The 26648-nt window shown below is 41.5% G+C and overlaps 1 protein-coding gene across 27 annotated transcripts in view; it reads left to right on the top strand.

Moving 5' to 3' along the window:
• CLASP1 (cytoplasmic linker associated protein 1) overlaps positions 1–26648 on the top strand; it is a 271145-nt gene that overhangs the window by 142323 nt on the left and 102174 nt on the right. For all 27 annotated transcript variants that reach the window (XM_053909860.1, XM_053909828.1, XM_053909856.1 and 24 more), the window contains exons 9-17: positions 5591–5743; positions 8645–8718; positions 9825–9917; positions 10823–10968; positions 12157–12292; positions 13312–13382; positions 17129–17188; positions 23872–23949; positions 25889–26056. In XM_053909860.1, coding sequence (XP_053765835.1) covers positions 5591–5743; positions 8645–8718; positions 9825–9917; positions 10823–10968; positions 12157–12292; positions 13312–13382; positions 17129–17188; positions 23872–23949; positions 25889–26056 — 979 coding nt within the window. The remainder of the gene's footprint in view (positions 1–5590; positions 5744–8644; positions 8719–9824; positions 9918–10822; positions 10969–12156; positions 12293–13311; positions 13383–17128; positions 17189–23871; positions 23950–25888; positions 26057–26648) is intronic.

Genomic DNA, 26648 nt, shown 5'->3' with positions numbered 1-26648 from the left:
CTTGGAGGCTCCTCCGGGGCTGTATCCAGAGTGGATCCGCTCTGTGACCACAGCCAGACACAGATACGAGTACAGCTTCTCTGTCCAGTTAAGGAAGAACGTGTTCTGTAGAAGAGAATTTCCTAGTTAACTGGAATTGGTACTTTTCCGAGGGCCTAACCTCGTTTTTAATTTGACTTTAATTTCTGGGTGTTCAAAACTCTGGGAAGCATAGGGCAGACTTATTTTGTGTTGGTTTTCAAATGAGAGGCCCAGCTGGCTGTTATTCTCCAAACACCTTTTCGGGTGCAGTATCTCAGTGTAAAGCAGTGTGTCCAGCTGCTAATCTGGAAAACGAATACATTCTTTTCCCTTTCCCCCTGGATCTCTAATTCCAATAGAACATGTGAATTACTTTCTCCGTTAGTACACAGGTCACGTGGAGACCATTGAATCTTGATGGTACAGGCTTGCGGTTGGGAGCAGCCGCTGCTGTGCTCTCAGGCTGCGTGACTGTGATTCGACCTCTGTGCTGACGCTGGCATTCGGAGCAGTTTGGGTTCGGGGGTTTTTCTAGTCGCGTGTTTGCTTTTTTTACCTTCTGTGTAGCTATCGGGCTTTCAACTGTCACTTGTCATTAACATCACTGTGCTTAACACCCCATGCCCCCTTCTCACTGTTCCTATACTTAGTTGCTTCTAATCTGGTTGGGGGTGGGGGGAGGGGAACAACGATAAGAAAGTGTGCTAGATTTTATTTCCAAAGGGAGTAAATAAAAAGACTGATTGGGACTCTTAAAGCTCATTTAAAAAAAACTCAACACTGGCTGCTCGGTGACCCTTTCCCCCACCTCCCTTCCTAGGGAGGCGTTTCCATGCAGACATTGGTGAGGAAACACACTCCTCCTCAGGGCATCACATCATTATGTGACCTCTTGAGTACATTGGGCCAAGTTATAATTCACTGTTAGAAATACAAGCCCGCTGAGGGCCGAATCTGCACTGCTTCCGTTCTCTTCGCGCTTTGCCAGTGTCCGCGTGACATCCCCCTACTGCAGCCCGTAGCCCAAGCCCCGCGTTCCTTTGCCAACAGGCGTCCTTCCTCTGGCTGCCAGGTTACCTGCCCAGGACAGGAGGATGTCACAAGAATAGAAACTAAATGTTGAGGGCTTTTATGTTTGCTTTACACAGCCAGTTGTCTCTCACAGATATTAAAATATGAGGAGAAAGTCTTCTTATCCACCTGATTACAATCTCCCGTGCTCTTCATTCTGTTGTAGATCCACGTGTTCAGTTGGTATCATTTTCCCTTTGCCTGAAGATCTCCCTTGAACATTTCTTAGGAGTGCAGGTCTCGTGGTGATGAATTCTTTTTTTTTTGGTTTTGTCTGAGTACATTTTTATTTAGCCTTTTTAAAAATTTATTTATTTTTAATTTTTTAAAATGTTTATTTATTTTTGAGAGAAGGAGAGACAGAGCGTGAGCAGGGGAGGGGCAGAGAGAGAAGGAGACACAGAATTGGAAGCAGGCTCCAGGCTCTGAGCTGTCAGTACACAGCCCGACGCGGGGCTCGAACTCACAAACTGTGAGATCGTGACCTGAACCGAACAACTGAGCCACCAGGATGCCCCTAGCCTTTATTTTTAGAAGATAAGTTTTTGGTGGATAGAGAATTCTAGGTTAATACTTTCTTGTCACCATTTTCAAGATGCTGTTCCTTTGTCTTTTGGCACACACAGTTTCTGATGAAGCCCACTGTCATTTTGTTCCTGTGTAAGTATTGTGTCTTTTTTTCTCTCTGGCTCCTGCGGGAAGTACAATTTCATGTGTGTTTGATGCTTGTTACTATCCCACAGGTCTGAGTTTCTATTCTTATTTATTTTTCTCAGGCTTTCTTCTTTTCTTAATTTTGGTTAAATTTTATTGCTAGGTGTTTAAATTCCCTGTTTGTTTGTTTGTTTGTTTGTTTTTCCAGCTGATTGTGTCTAATCTGCATTTATCCCATTCAGTGAAATTTTCATTTGATACTGTGTTTTCTTAATTTCCAGAAGTTCCATTTGGTCCTTTTAATAAAAAACCTTAGGAGCGCCTGGGTGGCTTAGTTAAGCGCCCAACTTCAGCTCAGGTCACGATTCCGCAGTTTGTGGGTTCGGGCCCTGCATCAGGCTCTGTGCTGACAGCTCAGAGCCTGGAGCCTGCTTTGGATTCTGTGTCTCCCTCTTTCTTTGCCCTTCCCCGGCTAGTGCTCTGTGTCTGTCTCTCAAAAATGAATAAAAATGTTTAAAAAATTTTTTTAAAAAAACCTTCTTTCTCATTATATCTATTTGTTCTTTTAATATTTGGACACAGTTGTAGCAGTTTTAATATTCTCACCTGCTCGTTCCATCATCTTTGTCATTTCTTAATTGGTTACTATTTTCTGATGTTTTTTTCCCTCCTGATTGTGTGCCACATTTTTCTGTTTCTCCTTCTCTTGATGAAATTTTGATTAGGTGTTGTGTATTGTGAATGCTATATTGTCAAGTGTCTGCATTTGTTATGTTCCTTTAAAGAATGTTCTGCTTTGCTTTGGCACAGCAGTTTTTTTTCGTTTGTTTGTTCGTTTGTTTTAAGAGAAAGCATTCGCATGCACGTGGGCATGTGGTGGGAAGGGGCAGAGGGAGAGAGAGCGAGAGAGAAAGAGAGATAGAGAGAGATAGAGAAAATCCCAAGTAGGCTCCACACTCAGCATGTAGCCCTACATGGGGCTGGATCCCACAAACCTGGGATCTCATGACCTGAGGTGAAATCAAGAGTCAGACCTCAATTGGCTGAGCCACGTAGGCGCCCCTGGCAGAGCGGTTTTAAGTTACTTGCACGTCTAACCCCCTTGAGGCCTGTTTTTAAACTTTAATAGGGTAGGCTTAATGTAACCTTCCCTCCAGAAATAGTTCAGCCCTACTATTAAGGCCTGCCCTTGCAGGGTCTCACTGAGTGCCTTGGGTGAGTCTCCAAGAACATTCTACTCTGGTGCTGGAACACTGTCCTACTTTGTGCAGACATTGGGAATTGTTCAGTTTATAGCTTCCTGGTCATTTTTCGCCTTCCCTTGTGTGTGGAATTGTACTCCCACATGATGGCCTAGAACTTGGTACATTTCTAGAGCTCTCATTTTGTGTAGCTTCCTGTTTCCTAACACTCTGCCTGTACCTTACGGCCCGGCCCCCTCAGCGTCCCTGAGCTCTGATTTCCGTTTTCTCAACTTGCCGAGGCTTCTAGGTTCAATTTAGGGTCTCGTTCCTTGTACTTGGTGGTCTGGGAATTATCTCCAGGCGGGAAGTTGGGTAACTATGTAGCTCACCTTGTTTGTTTCCCTCTCAGGGCTCACAGTTCTGCACTGTCCCTTGTCCCATCTGAAATAGTTGTTTTATGTACCCTGTCTGGTTTCTGGCTATTTGCTGAAAGAGGTTGAGTTTGGTCCTTGAAAATCCATCATTGCTTCAATAGAGAAATCCCAGGAAATCCAGTGACATGGGCCCTCTGAAAATAATTTCCACTAAGTGAATATAGTTCTCAGTGGAGTGCCTGCCCATGTTAGAAAAATTACACAGACTTTACATGAATTTCTGAGTGAAGCATGACGGTGTCTTCACTTCCCCTGTTCATTATGCACCTTTCCCACAGACTGGAACTGTTCCTGTAGTAATTAGAGCTCCCCTGAGGGCAGATGGGCTGAGAACAGGTCTTGTCACTGCTAATACTGGCAGTGCTCAGTGGTTGACCTTCCCTTTGGGTTGTTTTCGTTCTTTACATCAGACTCAGTTTTACTCTTGGAAAGGACCTTGTTAATGTGCTTGCAGTCCAAGAATCACCTTTTGAATCCACATAGGTAAGTCGATACTAATAGACCAGTGAGCATCTGAATCAGTGGGAAAGTGATGTGTGTATTAAAGGAACCATCTGTGAAAGAGGATTGCTTGATAAGGTGATCTAGGAAATTTAAAGGAATGTTGAAGGCAGGTAATTTGCGCAAGGATATGCGTTTAGAAGGATGGATCAGCTCCCAACGGTGTCGAATAAAAGAAGCCGTGTAGTTTGAAGTGGATTGTTGGTGAGTTGTGAGAAACAGTAGGGTCATGATTAGACACCGGACTTGACTGTTGATAGTTGAACCAAGCAGCCAACAGGTCAAGAAAACAGGCTTGTATTTGTGTTTTCTGTTCGACAGTTATTTACTTCAGATGTATTGGAAAAGATCTAGCTCCCTTATTCAGAAATCGTGAATATTGCCAGCTACAGATGTTTGTTTCCTTTATTTTAAATTACTCTTGGTTCTCTGTTTAGGCCTCCCGAATGACTCACAGTTGCTGTATAAGCCCATGGTACTCTGTATAAGTGCACCATGATAGCGTTAATTGTGTCATCTGAATGTTGCTCCTAAATATGTTGATTATTTTAAAAGCCCAAAGATGTTTTTTTTCTTTTTCTTTCTTTTTTATTTTTTTAAAGGTCTGTTTATTTTGAGAGAGAGTGTGTGCGCAAGCAGGAGAGGGGCAGAGAGAGAGGGAGAGAGGGAGAATCCCAAGCAGGTTCAGTGTGGTCAGTGTGCAGAGCTTGAACTCAGGAAACCAGGAGCTTATGGCCTGAGCCGAAATCCAGAGTTGGATGCTTAACCGACTGAGCCATGCAGGCGCCCTTTTCTTTTTTCTTTTTAATTTTAAATGCAACCTAAGGAATATTCCTTGGATCCACTAATGCTTAGAAAATTTAGGAATTAATATGAAGAAACAGTGCTCAACTCCAAAAAAAGAGAAATGAAACATTGACGAGGAAGCATTTATTTCCACCTGTCAAACTGGTTGACATTTAAAAATGGTCATATTGTGTTGGCAGAGGTGTGACCAGTTGGGCACTTCTTTGAACTTCCAGGGAAAAAAAAATACATGACCTCTCTGAAAATAAATTTGGCAGTGTGTACTAAAAATTTTAATACTCTTTGACCCAGTAGGTATTGCTTCTAGGTTTTGGTTTTTTTCTTAAAATTGTGATAAATTTAAACAGAAATGCCAGTGGGAAGGTGTTTGTTGCAATGTTATTTCTAATGGTGACGTATTGGAACTACCCTGAATGCCTAACAAGACCATTTCAGTTGTGATATTTTCTCATCACAGAGTACCATGCAACCACTAAGACAGCATTTACAAAGAATATTTTATCACCTGGGAAAATGCGCATATTTGAAATAAGCAAAATGCCAAATGATGTATAGTCTCGCATCAGCTGTTATTAAAAAAAAGCATGCAAGAAAGGTCAGAAATATGCCAAAATGTTGACGTAATTGTATGAGGTGGTGGTTTTATGAGAGGTTGTTTTCTTCTTTATGTTTTCTCTGTTTTCCAAAATTGGAGCAGGAGAGCATTCTAGATATGTGAAAACAAACATGATGTTTGTATCTGCATTCTGGACTTACCTAAGGCCTTTCTAGACCCCGGACTGGCACCTCACATCCCAAGAGTAGGCACACCGTTCATCTCTAAGGCTAGTTTGTTGTTTTACATTCGGGTGGAAAAAGTACCTTTTTTTTTTTTTTTTTTTTTTTTTAAAAACAATGATTTCTCTGCTTACTCTTCAGATAAAAATTTTGATGATGAAGATTCTGTGGATGGTAATAGACCTTCCTCTGCTAGTTCTACATCATCCAAAGCTCCACCCAGCTCAAGGAGAAACGTTGGAATGGGGACCACCCGCCGGCTTGGTTCCTCCTCTCTTGGATCCAAGTCTTCAGGTAAGACCACCGTGTGGGGTGCTGTAGAGTCAGCTCTGCCAGCTCATAAAACCAGATGTACTGCCTTCCGTGTCTGTCCTTCAGGGATGAAGTGGTCCTGTTTGCAGTATGTTTCTACTCACTGTGATTTATGTTAGCACTGTGCTGTCCATGCTGATAGGGTAGAAGTTTGAGCCGCTGTGTTGCCATGGGTTGGTAAGGGGGGAGCGGGTAGGAGAATATGGCTAGCTCAGAGGCCAGCATAGCTAGGAGCCAGGGCAGGAGTGCACCCTGATGGCTTTATTCGTCCATGAGGCTCCAGCGATGGCCTGCAATTACCATGGGGACTTTTTTTGTCAGTTTCTATCTACCAACACTGAGACTTCCCAGAAGTCAGATGGTGTGCCTTCTGTGTTTTGTCCCTACGAGTAGCATTATTCCTTGTGAAACCGGAATGGATGTTGACCTAAGTAAATGGTAGGGCTCAGCTCCCTAAAGCTTTGAACATTGATTTACAAAGATACCTTAGCCTCAGTCTCTCCTCTGCCACTCCCCAATGCAGACGATTTGAGTCCTTGTTATATACAACTTGCATTTTGCTGTCACATGTTAAATTGACACACAGATCTCTTTTCGCTTTACATTGTGTGGCCTCTGCCTTTAGAACTGGTTGTTAGCGTCGGGCTTTTGAGCTTGGCTGGATGAGCTAAGTTAAAACAGCGGGAAGGATTGACTTAGAATGCCGCCTCCTGGTGTTCTTTCTGGCCTGCTGAACTGGCCCTAGAGTGTTGGGGTCGTGCCTCTGTCAGCTTGGTGCCTCTGCTGCCAGCTTCTCTCTCCATGTTAAGTAGCTGTGCTGATGGCTGACACGGGTGTTCACACCACAGATGGCAGGAGGAAAAAGCTGTGCCTTTGTTGGTGTTCTTAGTCCTTTCTGTCTGTGTTTTTGTTTATGTTTTTGTTTGTTTTTGGTGCGTTAAAAATTTTTTTTGTAATTGAGTTTAAATTCACAAAACATCAAATTAACCATTTATTTATTTTTAATAAGTTTCTAAAAGTTTACTTATTTATTTTTGAGAGAGAGAGGCATGCCGGCAGGGGAGGGGCAGAGAGAGGAAGAGGGAGAATACCAAGCAGACTCTGCAGGGTTGGCATGGAGCCTGATACGGGGCTGGAACTCATGAAACTGCGAGATCACAACCTGAGCGGAAATCAAAAGTCAGATGCTCAACTGACTGAGCCACTCAGGTGCCCCAAATTAACCATTTTAAAGGTAACCATCCAGTGGCATTTCATGTATTCACAGTGTTGTGCAGCCACCACCTGTGTCTAGTTCCAGAAAAGCTTTTCCACTCCTGAAAGGAAGCCCCGGACCCTTTAAACAGTCGCTCCCCATTTCTTCCTTCCCCCAGCCCCTGGTGATCAGCAGTCTGCATTTTGCCTCTAGGCACTTGCCTATTCTAGGTATTTCAGAGAAATGGAGTCATGTAAATGTGATCTTTTGTGTCTGGCTCCTTTCATGTAGGGTAATGTTTTTACAGTTCATCTGTGTTACAGCATGTACCCAGTATTTCATTCCTCTATGACTGAACCACCTTTCTCATCTTTCATTGGAAAAATCTATTCTTGGGAGGCATCAGTTCCGCAAATGAGGCTTAGAAATTTCTACATCATTAGACCCCTTTGATTTCCTTCCCATCCCGCACCCATACCCCTTCCAAAAGTCCCAGCTCTAGATTATGTAGAGATCTTGGCCCTGCTCTTACCCTTTTTTCTATTTTGTTTAAACACCGCAGTCATGAATTTCCTAGTTGACTCCTCCTTGTCTGATTCTGGGGCTCATGGACCATGGTTGGTCTCTGAGTCCCTTTACGTATGTGGGTACGTGATGCAGCACTTACCCAGGGCAGCGCTCCGGACCTGTCTGCTCAGGGGGATTCAGTCTTTGTACCAAAACAGGTACTGAGCACCAAGTGACAGTGTGATGTTACTGTCATCTGACCACAGCTGTGAACTCGGTGTGAGGAATCTTCATTGAAAGTGAGGACACGCATTTATTGCTCCCAGAATCGTCTTTAAAGCCTTGTCTACGTGTGAGGACCCTAAACACCAGATAACTTGTCTGCAAAGAAACACTAGAAAAGCACTCAGACTAATCAGTGTAATTCATTTTTTTAAATATGGAATTTATTGTCAAATTGGTTTCCATCAGTGTGAATCATTAACAATGAGGGTTTCAAGGGTGATCTTAAACCCCAATTTTAAAACCTTTGAAAAAACAAAAAAAGATTTGACAAAATGTCACATGATCTTCATGTGTGAAGTAGAGTTCATGTTAGCGAAAGAAAAAACTCTCTCTCAAATGATAGCAATTAATCTTTAAGTATACAGAGCATCTTACAACACCTTTAGGAGGGAAAATTCTTACTAGTGCATAAGAAAGAAATTGACCCAGTTACCATGTGTTCAAGGAAATGGAAATGTTTTGAGAGTAATACAAAGTTGAAATGAAATGTTAAATTCTTGAGCACTTATTTGAATATTTCACAAATTTGTTATACTAGATGCCTAAAAATAACATAACCTAATTTATTCCCCGAAGGATTAAATTTTCTATTATTTACCTGTTTATTAGATTAATATACGACTGCAGTATAATTGATATGTCGCTTAAAGGCTCAATGTTCTCCTTAACACGTAGTGTCTTTAAGTGACTTTATACTAACGTATGTAGTATTGTAGAATCATGACATTTCATCTCTATATTCAGAGTTAGTAATGTTTGTCAGTTCCACAACACTCTAAATTTTTATTAAGGCTTGTAAAAAAGCCACAAATCTTCCATAATGTAATGGGGATTGTGTGTGTTCAGACGACCCCTGCGCACACCGTTCACGTTTTGAAAATCAATCTTATTTATAGCTGCAAAAGAAGGAGCTGGTGCTGTTGATGAAGAGGACTTTATTAAAGCATTTGATGACGTACCTGTAGTACAGGTGAGTGAGAATATTCGAGTTTGATTAAAAACAGGTAGGCTTACTCGTCAAATTTTAGTTTTCAGATACATGATATGTGAGGCCCCCTTCTAGGTGAGGTATTTTTACCTCTTAAGACCTACTGCAGGTCTGCACCTGCAGATGAGAGGACATCGGTGCCTTGTATCGCTAAAATGCACAGCAGAAGTGAAGTGATCTTTCAGTAGGGACTGGAGAGAAGTTGCTTGCTTGATCTAGTAGTACGTTTGTGGCTTAGGTCACGTAAATGAAAAAGAAAATCAATGACTAGGTGTGAGAACAAAGAAGCATGCCTAGAAAAATTTGTAAATTTCAAGGACTGCGATGTCTGAAAAGCTATAAAGAACAGATTAATAAAAGCTCAAGTTTATGCCACCTTGATGCTTCATTTAAGTGCCTAACAGACGAAGCAGGGATTACTTATACGTTTGGAGTATGCACATTTTAAGTGCTTTGTGCCTCAGTGTCCTTTGTTGTTGACTGGGGGCTAATAACACTTGTCCTCAGCCTGCATCGAATGTGGTGCTCTGCCTGCGTGAGTCACTTGTTACCTGTTGCCTGGTTGCCATAAGTACCATAAGTCAGATAACCGGCACCATAGGCTCAGCTTGGGTTCAGCCTTACCTTAAGTCCTTGACCTTCCAAGCTTGCATCACTGTTGGTTGATTATTCCCCTACCTACCTTATTAGTAAGATGTAAGCGTAAATGAGAAAGAAGATTTGAAGAGAGTGTTGAAGTTACGTGTAAAATGTGGTGTTCTAAATAATACTAAGAGTAATAAAGGCCTTGTGCATCACTGACAATTCCCCAGTCGGCTCCTTTCTCTTCTGTACATGAGATCATCTGTTAAGTTTACGGTGAAGCTGTGCTCAAAGCATGGTTATCTGTACTTGAGCATCAAATCTAGTGGGTATATATTCCCAATGGGAAGGAAGCTCATTCGAAGACAGATGTATCTGGAGGTTATCTCATAAGTCCTTCTGAAAAATGAAATTACTAAGTATTCTTGACTTTCTGTAATTAAAAACTAATCTTTGTTGATTCTGTAAATTTTCTTACATTGGTTGTAAATTAATTTTGCTTACAGATTTATTCCAGCCGAGACCTGGAGGAGTCCATAAACAAGATTAGGGAAATATTATCTGATGACAAGCATGATTGGGAGCAAAGAGTAAATGCTGTAAGCCGTTGACTTCATGTGATTACATTTTCATTAGATTTATTTCAATGTTCTAAATACTGAATTATGCAATTGGGGTATAGCTCTGATGAATTTTAAGTAGTAAATGTTTTAAATATACATCACCATATTTACACTTACCCTTTTAGTAGAGTACCTCATTTCTCTTCCTGTTTCTAAAACGGGCCAACCTGTGCCTTTAAGTATATCCTGTACTTTTAAAAAAGATGTAATGTGGAACGTCTGGAGACAGCCTCCACTCTTGCCTTAGTCCAGATTTAATTGTGACTGTTGGCCAGTAAGCTGGCTTTTCTTAGTGGCATTTTCAGGGTGTGTCCGTCTCTTCCTTTCTTTCTTCCTGTCACTTGTTGGAAAGTTCTCTCCCTCTGTTTAAAAAAGTGGATTAATGAAATGTGAGGGGAGCATTACAGTGAAGGTATATCTTATCTGAGGAAAGCTGTTTTACAGCGTTGGCTGGGCAGGAAGCAAGGCTGTGAAATGACTGCTACGTCCCATTCAAACTCAGACTAACTTTTTAGTAATGATACACTGGAGGATACTATATAAAAGACTGTGGGATCGCTTCTTCCTTCGAGTCATTTAACGGATAGCAGTTGGAGTTGGGTATTGGGGAAGGTAAGCTTTAGGGGAGGAGCAAAACTGTTTACAAGTAAAATATCTATTTTGTAGAATTGTGAGATATACTACATTTAAAACTTCTTACTTGTGATATGTAGATTTGTTCAGTATGGTAGCAGGTACTGAATTGGCTGAATTCTTCTGGGAAGACTTTTGAGATCAGTTAACTTTGATGTTGACTTCTCACAGTTCTTGGCTTCAGTTGTTTTATATATGCTGTTTTAAGGATTGTTGTGTGTACCTCTTAATTTTTTCCGTTCCACCAGCTGAAAAAGATCAGATCTTTACTTTTGGCTGGTGCCGCCGAGTACGATAACTTCTTTCAACATCTGCGTCTTTTGGACGGAGCCTTTAAACTATCTGCTAAGGACCTGCGGTCTCAGGTAGTGCGGGAAGCTTGCATCACATTGGGGTAAGGACTGCCACGCTTCAGATTCTCACACATCCTAAAATAGTCTCATTGCAGCGCTTCAGAGATGGTTCGTTGAATGTGCCCAGCAGGTCCCTTTAATGTACCTTCTGACTAGTCTCCAGGACCTATTCCATTTATTCTTCTGTTGGTGCTTTTATAGTATTACAATATTTCCTGCCCAATTACATAAAGTTTGACAGATTTTAAATGTTATTCAGTGACTTGGCTCTGAAGCCTCTATTTTAAACTCGAAGCAATTATTATTAGTAATTTTAGTATATGTGCTGCCGAAGCGAGCACAATTATTATTAATAATACAGAAAAAAGAAATAATATAAACTTCTGTCTCTTGGCTTTTTCATTGATTTTGCTGGCAGGATATAGCATGATTATCAAAGTTTTTGTTTGTTTCTAGAAGAGTACTGTATCTATAAAGTTACAAGTCAAAGGCAGATAGGACAGTAAAGTTTTACCCTAGCTAAAACTGTATCAGTGTTTGCAGCTGGAACTTGTGTGTTGAAAAGTATGTCAGAATGTCAAAGAAGCAGCAACAGCAAGGAGGTACTGCAGCTGTCTACAGTTTTGGCTGGGATCAGATATGGAAGCGTGTATAATACATGTGAAAGGTTTTTAACAGGGCAAAAGGAAAAGAGGGTGAGGGAGCTCTCTCAGTTCTACACTTAATTGGCATATGACCAATTTGTCTTTTGCTGTTTTTTAAAGAAATTTTTAACATTATATTTATTTTTGAGAGAGAGAGCGTGCTCACGTGGCGGGAGGGCATCAAGGGGGGAGGTGGACAGAGGATCCAAAGCAGGCTCCACACTGACGGCAGTGAGCCCGATGCGGGGCTCGAACTCACGAACTGCGAGTGATCGTGACCTGAGTCAAAGTCCGGACCTCAACCGACTGAGCCACCCAGGCGCCCCTGTCTTTTGCTGTTTTAACACTAATTAGTTGGAAATGATTTATTTGAAAGAAATGAAAGGAACGAGCTCGTGGGCTAATGTCTGTTGGCCAAGTCCACAGCATGCACACGGGAAGTGTTTTTAAAGTGTCTTACGTAGACACTTGCCTTTTATCTCTAGATAACTTTAAAGGAAAGCCTTACAGAATGTTAAGAGGTTTATATTGTTTCACTGTTTGCAAGGGATACAGCTACAGTGCAGTGTTCATTTCTTGTTGTAGGCATCTGTCATCAGTTCTGGGAAATAAATTTGACCATGGAGCTGAAGCCATTATGCCAACTATCTTTAATTTAATTCCAAACAGTGCCAAAATTATGGCCACTTCCGGTGTTGTAGCTGTTAGGTTAATCATTCGGGTAAGTATATTTTGGGGCCATACATAGAATAAGCAAGTGGTAATAAATGATGGTTGATAAGCAGTACTACAGGCATTTTTTATTAGCAACATTATATACAGTTGGAACCATGTCGTATATATGAATCAGCCTCCCCCCTCCTTAATTATCTATAGGAGTCTTTGTTTTTTAATACTCCATAATGTGAATTATGAATATGGTGTATACCTACTCATGTGTTGATTATTTACTCATGGTTGGCTTTAAATATTTGAATATTTGTATCTGCTTCTGGGGTTACACTTGGTTCTTTACTCCCAGTCATTCCACTTTAGGTATTTGTGTTTGTGGCTTTGTTATTCACCTAAAGTTTTTATTTAATTACTTGTGTTTAAGCCCAGGAACAAAATACTCTTTTCAGGTTTCTAAACACTCATTTATTTAAATTTAAATAATTATCCAAGTAATTTATATACACGTTCCCAGTAAAACCTAATAGCTTACAAAGGCTTAAAATGAACATTCTCCACATCACCTTCTCCCCACCTTCAAGTCCCTTTTTCCCAGAGGCAACCCTTGAAACTGGGACGTGGTGATGCTAAAACCTGTCCAGAATATTCCTGATTAAATCATTGTGGGTTACTTATTTGTATTATTTTTAGTTCTGTTTGCACTGCCTACTTGAAATATTAAACCCAAAGCCATCATCGAACATTCCCATTGAAACAGTATCACAACACGTTGCTCTGCTGACCGCTATTGAACTCACTTAGATCTCCACTGCCGGATTATTTAGACTTCCCACCAGTCATTTGTTTTGCTGTTAGATTTATTTACATATCATCGGCTGGTCTGTTCAGGCTCTGTGAATTTTGTCATGGCCTTTGGCAATATCCAGTGAAATTTTTTTCCTTTCTAAGCTCAGTGACATTCTAATCTGAATATTTATGTGCTTTAGGTAGTTTAGTAATGAAGTGGTTGTCTTAGTTTTTAGTTTTGTATTTTCAGGTGTTCACCTCTGTTTCTGTTCTTCTCTGCAGCACACACACATCCCTAGGCTAATACCTGTCATAACAAGCAACTGTACCTCTAAGTCTGTCGCAGTTAGAAGGTAAATTTTTAAACAGCTTCCTCATTATTTTTGTATTAAGTTCCAAAATAAGTTCCAAACTTCCGTCCATGGAAACAAATTCATGTTTGAGATGTTAAAATTATTTTAATATCACTGCAATAAATGTCTTTGGATTGAGGGATCGTGATCTAAATAGTCTGGAAAATAAATTTGGACAACCTCCATTATTTTGTGTGTATGTGAGAAAGAGAGGAGAGAGAGAGAGAGAGAACACGTGTGTCTGTCTGTGAGTTTATGAAAGGGGGCTCTGGAGAGAGTGGGGTAGAAGATGGCCTGTACATTTTTTCTAAGATAGTCCCTCTACTTAAATTGTCGGTATACCCCTTCTCTGAATGAAAGTGGTAATTGCACACAAGGAAAAAAAAAACATTATAAAAATTAACGGTAGTTCTTTACTATTGACATGGGTAGGAGGAGGTATATGTTGTCTCTGTCTTCTGACAGTGATTTCTGAGATTCTGAATCCCAACCAAGAGAGACCAAGTATCCAGGAGATACCGTAGCTAGCTAGCCCTTTGTTCCCAAGTCTCTGCCTAGTCTTGTGCCCACATGAGCTGCCATAGATCACATCCCAGGAGTAGGGCCTCTTCTAGCTGGGATCTGTGGTTCTTGACTGTTGAGAATCTAATAAAATCTGTGGCCCCTCTTCCCAAGAAAATGTAAACACACAGAATATTTTATGTAGATTTTGAAGGGATTCATGGACACCAGTGGATATTCAGTGGACCGTATCAGGAGCTTCCTAGGGTAAATTCATGGTTGGCCTGGGCAGCAGTCTCTTGACCACATTCCTGGAGTTCTTTGTCCAATCCTAGCCCAGTGAAAGAGCCCTTCAGTCTAAGCTTGGAACCCAGCTTACTTTTGCTGCCCGCCATTTCCCTCCTTTTCTGGCATGTCACGTTGGTCCTCCTGGGTTTCCACGGTAGGGGAGCCTGCTAAGCGTGAGGCGGCCCCATAGCCATCTTATTAACAGCTCTGTGAAAGTCATGAGGGAGGAGGGGAATCATCCACCTTTGTAAAGCCAGGAAGGAAGAAATTGGCACCTTCCACTGAAAAAGCTTCATCTCTAACCGCATGACTCACTTGTATATCACTGAGGAATGCAATCTACCCTTGACCTGCAGTCCAGCGTCTCCTTCTAGAGATGAGAGGGTGAAGTCAGCAGGGGAGACGGATGGTAGTGAACTTCAGAACCTGGCAGACTGCAGCTGAAGCATTACCTCTTCCCACTGACTAATCCTCTGACCCGCTGGGAACGAGAGCACCCCTGGGGCAGAGCTGTTCTGGGGGTTCAGTCATTGGGTAAAGGAGTTTGACATCTAGTGTAAGCTTAATAAACGATGCCAGCTGTTAGAATTTGTTGCTGCTGCTGATGTTATTGTCACTGTTGTTTTAGGTTTCCAGGAGAAATTCAGAATGTGTAAGGCCAAGGTCCTCTGATGAGGTGAAACGGATGTTTGTTGTAGGATGTTTAGTGTATTAACTGGCAACAACATACCATATACTGCGTGCTTAAACAGCAGAAGTGTATTTTCTCACAGTTCTGGAGGCTGGAAGTCTGAGATCAGGGTGCCAGCATGGTTGAGTTCTAACGAGGGTCACTTGCAGCTGGCCGACTTCTTGCTGTGTCTTCACGTGGCGGAGAGAGATCTCATGCTCTCTGGGGTTTCTTCTTGGAAGGGCACCAGCCCGATCATTAGAGCCCCCATCTCATGAACTCCCCACCTCCAGATATTATCATGTGGGCATTGGAACATAGGAATTTGGGGAGAACACTGTTCAGTCCACAGAATTGAGCAATTCTGGCCTTTGCTGCTAAACGGATAGTAACCTACATTCACTGTGACAGTAGAAGTGTCTCCCCCTTTACCACTTTCTGAGTCACACACTCAGATTCCTGTTCTTACATTTAGTCATAGTGGGTATCAGTCAGAACCATGGGTCTTAATGCTGAAAGAAGTAATAGGGACCATCTCGTCCCTTTGCCTTCAGAAAGGTTAGGTCCTTCTGTTAGGTCCTCAGCCTGTACCTAGCTCGGCTTCGTAGAATTTGTAAGAAATGGATCGTACAGTCTCCCTGCCTTTGAGAAATTTATATCATTTAGATAGGGAGATTAAAAACAGTAATGCAGAGCAGTGTAAGAGTGAGTGAACAACACCTGTATTGTGGATTTAGGAATTCAGAGAGCAGTGATTAAAACCAACTGGTATATTCCAGTGACACTTGATAGGCAGGTTGAAAATTGAGTTGCATTTTGAATGATGAGTAGGAGTTGGTAAAGAAAAGAGACGAGTTCTAACCTGATGTGTTTAAATAATGATGTGTTAAACAATGCCAACATTGATATACTTCTTTGAATGTTAGTCTGAAAAGTGAAAAATAAAACCTAACTTAAAGGTCATACTTTTGATTAAATAGATTGTTCTAACATGCATTTAAGACCAAAATTAGCACCAAAGATGGCTGTATTCGCTAAGAGATAAATGTAAACATATACACACATGTTAAAGAAAAAAAGAGAGACAAGAAAAATCAGACCAGGAAATGACATGAAGAACGGAGGAGAAGTAGAATAAACATGGCCTAGGTTGGGGCCAGTGTGGGGAGAGTGACAGAGGAGAGAGGATGCAGGGATGGGTAAGTGTCCTTCCTTGGAGAAAGTTTGCTTCACAACCAACATGCACACACGCGCAGACACGCACACTGTTGGCAGCCCCAGGACTGGGTTGAATAGCTCTGTGTGGTTCTAAGAAGAGCCCCCTTGTGCTCGTGGCGCATGGGAACTGTCCCTTGTCTGTCTTGTTTGCTGGTTTATGTCTTGGTTACCGTTGTTATCTCTAACATCGAGGGTAGGTTTATTAAAGATTTATTGAGTAATTAATTATATGGGTTATTGAGGTTGTGAATTGAGAGGATCATGGGAACGACAGTCTGGTCATTAGAGAAAAATTACCCTCTTACTCGTTTCCTTGAATGAGTTCCTAAGACTACTAAGATTTACCCCCACGGAGATAAAGACCCTGGGCTTTTGACAAGTTCTAAAGAGGTAGGACCCAAAGCAGTGATGTAATCCAAAGGAGATGAGACCAGAGTTGTTTTCGTGCACAAATCAGACCAAGAAAGATTACAAAGGTGAAAAGGCTTGACAAGAAGGGATGTTGAAAGATTAAAGAGAGGAAAATAGATGAGTAGATTAGGGAAAAATCCATTTTAAGCACTGCCTAGGATCTTCTTAGGAAAATTTGGAAAGCACTTGGTTTTTCAGGGTATTTTTTACTTTTTTTTCTTTTGTACAAGGCATTCTGTGAAATTAATGCAAGGAGCAATCGCCTGGTTCTGTAATAATGTACGCTGATTTTTTTTTTTTTTGCCCTCGTACATCTTATATTAACATATTATTTGAGGTGGTATAAACATAAATGACAGCGAAAGGCCCTTTTGGTAATGTTGCCACAAGTCTGCGGTTCCTGATTTGAGGGGAACTTTTGTATCCTGTCTCTTCTGTGCCTTGTGTATTTACTTTCTGATCACCATTGATGCTTGATTACTTTTACTTGCTTAGGTTTTCAGTCACTGTTGATTCCAACTCGATGTTCCATTTTTTGAAGCCTATTAATTAGAGGGAATTTGCCAGTTCTAAAAAGTAGCAGGGAAAGAAGAAAAGCTTTTATTTTCACTAACATAAAAATGACCAAATTACATATTTTTTTCTTTACAATCTTTAGGCGCTGTTTTGAATTTTTAGATTTACTTTTACAAGAATGGCAGACACATTCACTGGAACGGTAAGCATTTCATTGGCTATTTTTTCCCCTCTGAATTGAATCTTGAGATTTAATGTCTCAACAAGTGGTCCAACCTGCTTTTTTGTAGGAATCAAAGGAATCTAAGCATTTGTTTGCATGGCTACATTTGTTATTTCTACTGATGCGAGGCACTTAATATTGGCAGAAACTTTTAGTGAATTTCATTGATTACAATATTGTGTGCCTAGAGATGTGGACCAGTGTGCACCATACCAACTACAAAGCCACAATTAACTTTTTTTTTTTTAATTATTTTTTTAATTCCTGTGTAGGTAACATACTGTTACATTAGTTTCAGGTGTACAACATAGTGATTCAGTGATTCTATACATTATTCAGTGCTCATCATGATGAGTGTCCTCTTAATCCCCTTCATCTATTTCCCCCATCTCCCCATCTACCTCCCCTCTGACAACCATCAATTTGTTCTCTCTAGTTAAAGAGTCTGTTTTTTAGGGGTGCCTGGGTGGCTCAGTCGGTTAGGCATCTGACTCTTGGTTTCGGTTCAGGTCATGATCTCATGGTTTCATGAGTTCGAGCCCCACATCCAGCTGGCAGTGCACAGCCTGCTTGGGATTCTCTCTCTCTCTCTCTCTCTCTCTCTCTCTCTCTCTCTCTGTCTCTCTCTCTCTCTGTCTCTCTCTCTCTCTCTCTCTGTCTCTCTCTCTCTCATTCTCACTCTCACTCTCACTCTCTCTCCCTTCTCCTCTGCCCTTCCCCCACTCGTGTTGTCTCTGTTGCTCTCAAAAATAAATAAACTTAAAAATTTTTTTAAAAAGAGTCTGTTTTTTAGTTTGTCTCTTCTTTGTTTTGTTTCTTAAATTTCACATCTGAGTGAAATCATATGGTATTTGTCTTTCTGTGACTGACTTAATTTCACTTAGCATTATTATGCCCTCTAGATATCTAGGTCTAGATCCGTCCACGTTGTCACATATGGCAAAATCTCACTCTTTATGGCTGAGTAATAATATTCCATTGTATATCTTTTATCATGACTGGATGTTGTACTTTGTCAAATGCTTTTTTCTGGATCCATTGAAATGATCATATGGCTTTTTATCCTTTCTCTTGTCGATGTGATGTATCACATTCATTGATTTGTGAATATTGAACCACCCTTGCATCCTAGGAATCCTACTTGCTGGTGGTGAATGATTTTTTTAATATATTAAATTAAGTTTGCTGATATTTTGTTGAGGATTTTTGCATCTGTGTTCGTCAGAGTATTGGCCTGTAGTTCTCTTTTTTTGTAGTCTTTATTTGGTTTTGATATCAGGTTAACGCTGGCTTCATACAATGAGTTTGGAAGCTTTCCTTCCTCTTCTGTTTTTTAGAATAGTTTGAGAAGAATGGGTATTAACTCTAATTTAAATGTTTCGTAGAATCCACCTATGAAGCTGTGTGGTTTCTGGACTTTGGTTTCTTGGGAGTTTTTGGTTTACTGGTTCAGTTTCATTGCTGATAATCAGTGTATTCAAATTTTCTATTTCTTCTTGTTTTAGTTTTGGGGAGTTACATATTTCTAGGAATATATCTGTTTTTTCGAGGTTGCCCAATTTGTTGGCATGTAATTTTTCATAATATTGTCATAATCTTTTGTATTTCTGTGGTGTCAGTTATTATTTTTCTTCTTTTGTTTCTGGTGTTGTTTATTTGGGTCCTCTTTTTCTTTTGATGAGGCAAGCTAAAGGTTGATCAGTTTTGTTGATTTTTTCAGAGTACTAGCTCCTGGTTTCAGTGATCTGTTCTGTTGTTTTTTTAGTTTTTATTTTCTTTCTTTCTGCTCTAATCTTTATTATGTCCATCCTTCAACTAGTTCTGGATTTTGTTTGCTTTTCTAGCTCCTTTAGGTGTAAGGTTAGGTTGATTATTTTAGATATTTCTTGCTTCTTGAGGTAGACCTGCATTGGTATAAACTTCCCTCTTAGAATAGCTTTTACTGCATCCTAAAGATTTTGAACTGTGGTGTTTTCAGTTTAACTTGTCTCCATGTATTTTTTAATTTCCTCTTTGATTTCTTGGTTGACCCATTCATTGTTTAGGAGCATATTCTTTAACTTCCATGTGTTTGTACTCTTTCCTGGGTCTTCTTGTGGTTGATTTCTGGTTTCATAGAAACCAGGTTGGAAAAGATGCATTGTATAACCTGGATCTTTTACAACTTGTCAAGACTTGTTTTGTGGCCTAATGTGTGATATACTCTGGAGAATGTTCTGTGTGCACTTGAAGAGAATGTGTATTCTGCTGTTTTAGGATGGAATGTTCTGAATATATATGTTAGGTCCATCTGATCCAATGAGCCATTTAAAGCCACTGTTTCCTTGTTGATTTTCTGTTTGGATGGTCTCTCCATTGATATAAATGGGTTGTTAAAGTCCTTTACAATTGTATTATTATTGATTACTTCCCTTATGTTTCTTATTTCCTGCTTTATGTATTGGGTATTTTGTTGATACCCATGTTTGGTGCATAAATATTTGTAATTGTTATATCTTTTTGTTGGATTGATCCCTTTGTGATATATGCTGTTTTAAAATCTATTTTGTCCATTATAAATATTGCTATTCCAGCTTTCTTTTCACTTCCATTTGCGGGCTAGATACTTTTCCATCCCTTCACTTTTCTGTGTATATGTGTCTTTAGATCTGAAATGAGTCTCTTGTAGGCAGCGTATAGATGGGTCTTGCTTTTTTATCTGTTCTGTCACCCTGTGTCTTTCGATTAGAGCGGTTAGTCCATTTGCATTCAAAGTAATTATTGATAGGTATGTATTTATTGCCATTTTGTTACTTATTTTAGTGTTGTTTATGTACTGATTCTCTGTTCCTTTTTTTTGTTGGTCTCTTCTCACAGTTTGCTGATTTTCTTTAGTAATATACTTGGCTTCCTTTATCTTTATTGTTTGTGTACGTATTACTAGTTTTTGATTTGTGGTTACCATTAGGTTTGTAGATAACATTTTATGCATATAGCAGTCTAGAGTTGCTGATTGCTTAAGTTTTTAAGTCTCTACTCCTCTCTCTCCACACTTTAGGTATGTGGTGTTATACGTTATATCCTTTAATTTTGTGAATCGCTTGATGGATTTTCATAGATGCAATTAATTTTACTGCTTTTGTGCTTCCTACTTTTCTTGCTCCTGCTTATGGTCTTTCCATTCAGAGTTCACTGGTTTAGGGGTTATGAATTTCTTTAACTTTTGTTTGTCTGGGAAACTCTTTATGCAGCAAGGCTATCATTAAGAAGAGAAAAGAAGAGAGAGAGTATTCTTGGCTGAAGAATTTTTTCTGTCAGCACTTTGAATATATCATGCCACTCCTTTTGGCTTGCCAAGTTTCTGCTGAAAAATCAACAGATAGCCTTAAAGAGTCTCCCTTGTATGTAACTGTTTTCTTTTATCTTGCTACTTCTAAAATACACTCTTTATCACTTCTTTTTGACTTTTTAATTACTGTGTCTTGATGTGAACCCCCTTATGTTGTTTTATTGGGGGCTCTTGATACCTCCTGTATCTAGATTTCTGTTTTCTTCCCCAGATTTGGGCAATTTTCAGCTATTATTTCTTCAAATAAATTTTCTAACCCCTTTTCTCTCTTTTCTCCTCTGGGATTCCCTATCATGCAAATGTTACTATGCTTGATGGTGCCCTAAGTCTTTTCATTTTTTTTCTCTCTCCTTTTCAGCTTGATTGCTTCCCATTATTCTGTCCCCAGTTGCTGATTCATTCTTTTGCTCCATCTATTCTACTATTTATTCCTTGTGGTGTATTTTTTAATTCAGTTTTTTGAGCTCTTCATTTCTGATGGGTTCTTTTTAATGTTTTCTCTCTCTTTGTTAATGGTCTCACTGACTTCCTCCACTCTTTTCTCAAGTCCAGTGAGTATCTTTATGACCATTACTTTAAATTCTCTGTTAGGCAGATTACTTACCTCCATTGTGCTTATGTCTCTTGCTGTGATTTTGTCTTGTTCTTACACTGGGGACATAGTCCTTTCTCTCCTCATTTTGTCTACCTCTGTGTCTGTTTCTTTGTGTTAGGGAAGTCAGCTGCATCTTCTGCTTTTGAAGGTAGTGGCCTTATGAGGAAGAGGTCCCGTAGTGCCCTGCAGTGCCATGTCCCCAGTTCACCAGAACCTGGCACTTCAAGGGTGTCTCCATGTGTGTTGTGTGTGCCCCGCTCTTGGGACTGAACCACTTTTCCTTTCAGTCCAGTCGTCTGCATTGGCTCTCTGCCTGTTGTGGGCAGCATTTGATTGCTGTGTTGTTAATGGGCCGGTCCAGGGCCACCTGGGCTTGAGTCACGTCGGACTGGGCATCTGCTAGAGAGGTGGTGGTACCGAGCTGCCGGGCACTTTCCTTGTGTTCTCCCATGAGAAGCTTTCATTAGCGGGTTCATTAGACCAGCTGACTCCAGCCCACTGCTGGGGCCACAGTCTGGCTGGGTGTGTGCTTATCTTCCTTCTTCCCCTCCTTCCCCAGGACAGGAGTCACGTTGCAGAGGTGCTGATCCCTGTCGGGGCTGCTTTCCTCCTGCCTGGCTTATGGTACAAGTTTTGCATAGGTTTGCTGTGGGGAGAGACCTGGAACCAAAGGCTTGGCTGGACAGGGTGTGTCCACAGGAGAAGGCAGACATGCTGTGAGCAAGCTGGGTGGAACATGTTGGTGCTGAGCTGGTTCCCCCAAGTGTTGGTGTGTCTAGGCAGGAGACCCACTAGCTCCTTTGTGCCTAAGGATTCCTGCCCCCCAGCACATGCTTAGAGATTAGAAAAGAAACGTCCCTCTTGTATACCCCAGGCATTTTTCAAAGTGTTGCTTCTGTGCTGTATCTCTGAGGGGCTGCTGTACTCTTTAAGGGTGGTGCCTCAGTTTCCTGTTTACCTCCTGCTGATTTTTAAAGTTTCAGGTGGTAAGCCCCATGATTGTAAGAACTCAAGAAATTGTGCTCCTCTGGTTTTCATGTGGGTTCTCGTGCCTGGGGTGCTTGGCGTCAGGGTTTGGTCCTCTCCCTTGCGCGTGTCTTGAGTGTCTCTCCTTTTTGGGGAAAGCCAGTGAGCTCGTTTAGCTCCTACCACATCTATGCCCTTCCTGCCCTCTTCAGGGTGGCCTCCTCTCTACATGTAGCTGTGGAGAGTCTGTCTGCCAATCTACAGGTGGTTTTCTGGGTTATTTCCACAGATGTGGGTGTTACCTAGTTACATCTGTGGGAGGAGGTGATCGTGGGGTCCTCTACTCTGCCATCTTCCCAAGAAGTCAGCCACAATTAACTCCTTATTGGCTCTCAGCCAGCTGCCTGACATTCGTGTCAGTTCCAACCAAGTAAATGTTCCAAGCTGCTCTTTGTAGGCCAGGTGTAACTCTTAGGTCCTTAAAGGAGTTCCACTCATCTGAAGGTTTTCTTTTTGATCCCCCTGTATCAGACACTTAGCAGTTTTCTCTTTATTCAGGTTGATGTGTGGTAAGTTTCACATCATGAAGATAAAAGGTAGGATTATGGCAGAATTCTTAAGAAGCAGGTCTCTTAATTTTAAGATTCATTCTTTCCCATTTTTAGTTCCTTTGAATTTCAGGTGCCTGTTACTCTTTCTGAGTTACACTTGGAGAGAATAGATGATGATGTTTTGCCACCCATGTTTTCATGTTACTTAGTTTGTCAAGAAGCTTACAGCATACTAATCATTTTACTAGTGGAATTTTAATGAAGTGAGTACTTACGGGAGTCCCATTCTGTACTGCAGGGGTCAGAGAGGAAACAAAGCCATCCCTCCCAGAGGTAAAATTTCATCTGCAAAGTTCTTGAATCTAGAGGATAGTCACACATTTTTTCAGTACTTTCTTGTTCTTTAATCTCTTGATAGGCAGTGATAGTTCTAGAATTGAGAGGTGGAAATCGGAATGAGGGATCTGATGTGAGGACCTGTGAGTAGAACAGTCACGTGTGAAGAACTCAGATCTGGCCTTGTGTATTCGTTCATTCCCCTCCTTGCTTAGTACCCACCACTTAGCAGACACTCGCCAAATACTTACTGAATGAATGAGGCACGAGGCAGATTGGTAACTACTCTTTGTTCTAGGAGACTAATTCATTCCAGCCTTTTTTTCTTTTCTTAAAAAGCTGTTAGACATTCAAAGAGATACTTTACTAATTTCTTCTCTGCTAGGGCAGAACGTAACTAAACAAAATACCTATTTATAACATTGTTGCATGATTTTATAAAATTGTTCATGTTACACAGTGGAACTTGAAGAAAACATTGTGTTTATAGAAATGTGATGCAGGTAGCCTCCTCATATTAAGGTTATTATTACCTCATGATTTCCGTAGAAACTAGTTCTGACCGTGGAAAAGTAGAGTCTTACTGGTTGGGTTCATAAAAGATGGAGCTAAATAAGTGTGGTGTGAAAAAAGTCAGCCATTGTTTAACAAACTCGCCCACAGGGTAGGTAGATAGGGGCAGCTGGTGGAGGGTGGAGGTGGGGGGACCGGGACAGAGGTAGAGGTTAGAGCTGCCGAGAAGGGAGTGCTTGGATTTTCTATTCTGCGTGATAGTTGGCTAACTGGGCACAAAGCCACGATGCCATTTTGTAATTTTCACACCTGATTTCATCTGCATAAAACCACATGTTAATGACGATCACTGCTTTCTCTCCTAAATGTCTAGACACATATCAGTATTAGCCGAAACAATAAAGAAGGGAATACACGATGCCGATTCCGAAGCAAGGATAGAAGCCAGAAAGTAAGTGTTTGTTGTATACCATTTGTTTTTACTTCACTATTTCTATGTTTCAGATGTGTTGTTTAGATTGCCTTATTTTTTTAAAAAATTTTTATGTATTTTTAAGAGAGAGACAGACACAGCACAAGCTGAGAGGTGGTGTGGTACAGAGAGAGAGGGAGACACAGAATCCGAAGCAGGCTCCAGGCTCTGAGCTGTCGGCACCGAGCCTGACGTGGGGCTCCAACCCGTGAACTTTGGGATCATGACCTGAACCAGAGTCAGATGCTTAACCGGCTGAGCCACCCAGGAGCCCCTAGATTGCCTTATTAAAAGTTCGTTAAATGGGGCGCCTGGGTTGCTCACTTGTTTAAGAGTCTGACTCTTGATTTTGGCTCAGGTCATAATCTCACAGTTTGTGATATCGAGCCCCACGTCAGACTCTGCACTGACATCCCGGACCCTACTTAGGATCCTCTCCCTTCTTCTCTCTCTGTCTCTCCTCTGCTAGTGCTCTCCCTCTCAAAATAAATAAATAAAAACTTCAAAAAACATTTGTTAAGTTACATGAATAATGTTTTGTTATTCATGACTGTTAAATATGACCCCAAAAGCCGTTTCACAATATTTCTCTGTTTTTCTGCTTAGAAGGTTGCTCGGTGCCCAGACCTAAGAGACTGAGCGATATTATTTGAGTATAACCAGGACTGAGGCACACAATAAAATGCTCCTTTTTAAATTTATGAGAAATTATTACATGAATCTGAAAAGCACTTGTTTGCATGCTCAGACTTACTCATTAGGCTCTGTTAAAAGCCAGGTCATAATCCCCAGGGACCTTTTGATTTCCCATGAAAAATTATGGGCCCTGGGACCCTTCCCCTGAGAGGGCATCTTTGCAGGTGTCAGGTGGCTGCTCTGGAAGTGTGAGTGTGGTGAGGGGCAGGCGGGTGATGGGACGCAGTGGGGACGCACACTCACCATCCCATGATTGAGGCAGTTTTGCCATTAGGGCTGGTAATGCTCCCGTCCTGTGGCTGTGGCCGTGCATTCCATGCTCCCCTGGGCAGAATTGTGTCCTTGTGACCCACAAGATGCTGAGACTTCCTGTGTCTCGGGCAGTGTGTAGGTGAGTGCTGTGAATTTTGCACAGAGTTTTCTCTGTGCCTTCACAGTGCCCGGCTCTTCTCCTTGACACAGGCAGTCTGTTATTCCTCACCTGGAACATTACTGTTCTATTTAGTTGCACTCATACATCCTCCTCAAGTCTGTGTTGCTCCGTGACTGCTCCCTCGGTCACGTTCCATTCTCCTGGTTTCTGAGGTCTTCGGAGGACCTCCTTGAATCACTGAAGCGCTTACCATAATCTCAGCTTGGGTAGTTCTTGCCAAAATAAGGGCCCTCGTTAATAGTTGCTCACAACTATTAGGAATGGATTTGTTAGTCACCCGCTTCAGCGGCTTTTATCCTGGCATGTATACTCCCTCCTTGGTTTTTTCTGGTTCTTCAGTCACACTGCAATACAGATTTCAAGTAGCTGCGGGCATCTCTGCGCCTCTCTGTTATACGTCATCTAAGGCAATTGTAAACACCTCCAGTTGATGAGTGTCAAGCGGCGTGTGGAAAAGCTGCCACTGATGAGTGCCCTCCATGTTCTGGGTCTAGTTCTGGGTGTTTAAGCTCCATCTTCTCTAAGGTTCAGCCCTTTAGTTTGCATTTTGTAAATGAGACTCGATTCAGAGAAGTCAGGTAACTTGTCCAGTGTCAGAAGAGCCAGTAAGTTGTGCGGGTAGGATCCATACCCGGCCCCCTTTGTTCACTCTCCCTTCTGGTCCTGTGTCGCTCCTGGTAGCAGCGACCCGAGGATTCTAGTCCTTGACCGCGTCACGTGGTGGGCTGCAGAGCTGGGCGCAAGCCCCACGTGATCCTGACCGTGCGGCACGCTGCGTGTCTTCCCTAGGTGCTACTGGGGTTTCCACAGTCACTTCAGCAGAGAAGCAGAGCATTTGTACCACACCTTGGAGTCCTCCTACCAGAAAGCCCTGCAGTCCCACCTGAAGAACTCGGACAGCATCGTGTCTCTGCCGCAGTCCGACCGCTCGTCCTCAAGCTCTCAAGAGAGTCTAAAGTAAGCACTTCAGCCGTGCTTCTCGTTAGTGTGAGCTTTTAGGTTTAAAGGTTTGCTACATGAGAACACAAATGCCAGCTGTGTTTTTACATATACGTGCCTGTGCTAGTCTCCCCTTACTTCAGACGGGTTCTGCTACGTAAGATACCATGGGGAACGGTAAGGAGTAGGGCGCCTCGGTCTCTGCCATAGCCGTGTTTAGTGAAATTTATGTGGCAGTCCCAGAATACGGTTTTGGAGTCGAATAAGTGAATTCTTGAAAGCGTCTTCTAAGGGAATGTGAATGTTAACTTGGAGACAAGTCTGGAAAGGGAGGGCGTTCAGCACTTGGGAGTGAATGTATTACCGTCCTCGCGCTGTGTTTCTGACTTCTGTCTCTAACCACGACTTCTCTCTGTATGTCTGGAAGATAGTCCAGTCTGTAATGCTAAAGCTTTGTTCAAAATTGGGGATTGATAAGATTGTGGTCCCAGTTACCTGAGAAATCCTGAAAAGTCTGCAATGATTCCTTCATCCTCCTAGTCTCCTGTCATAGACTGTACTTGTGTGAACGCAGATGGAGTGCTCATTGGATAATAATAAATGCATGTAT

This window comes from Panthera pardus, unplaced genomic scaffold (assembly GCF_024362965.1).
Source record: "Panthera pardus isolate Hobbes unplaced genomic scaffold, ASM2436296v1 HiC_scaffold_10, whole genome shotgun sequence".
NCBI classification, from domain to species: Eukaryota; Metazoa; Chordata; class Mammalia; order Carnivora; family Felidae; genus Panthera; species Panthera pardus.
The sequence above is the reverse complement of the archived record's forward strand: the minus strand, read 5'-3'. Positions and strand labels throughout refer to the sequence as shown.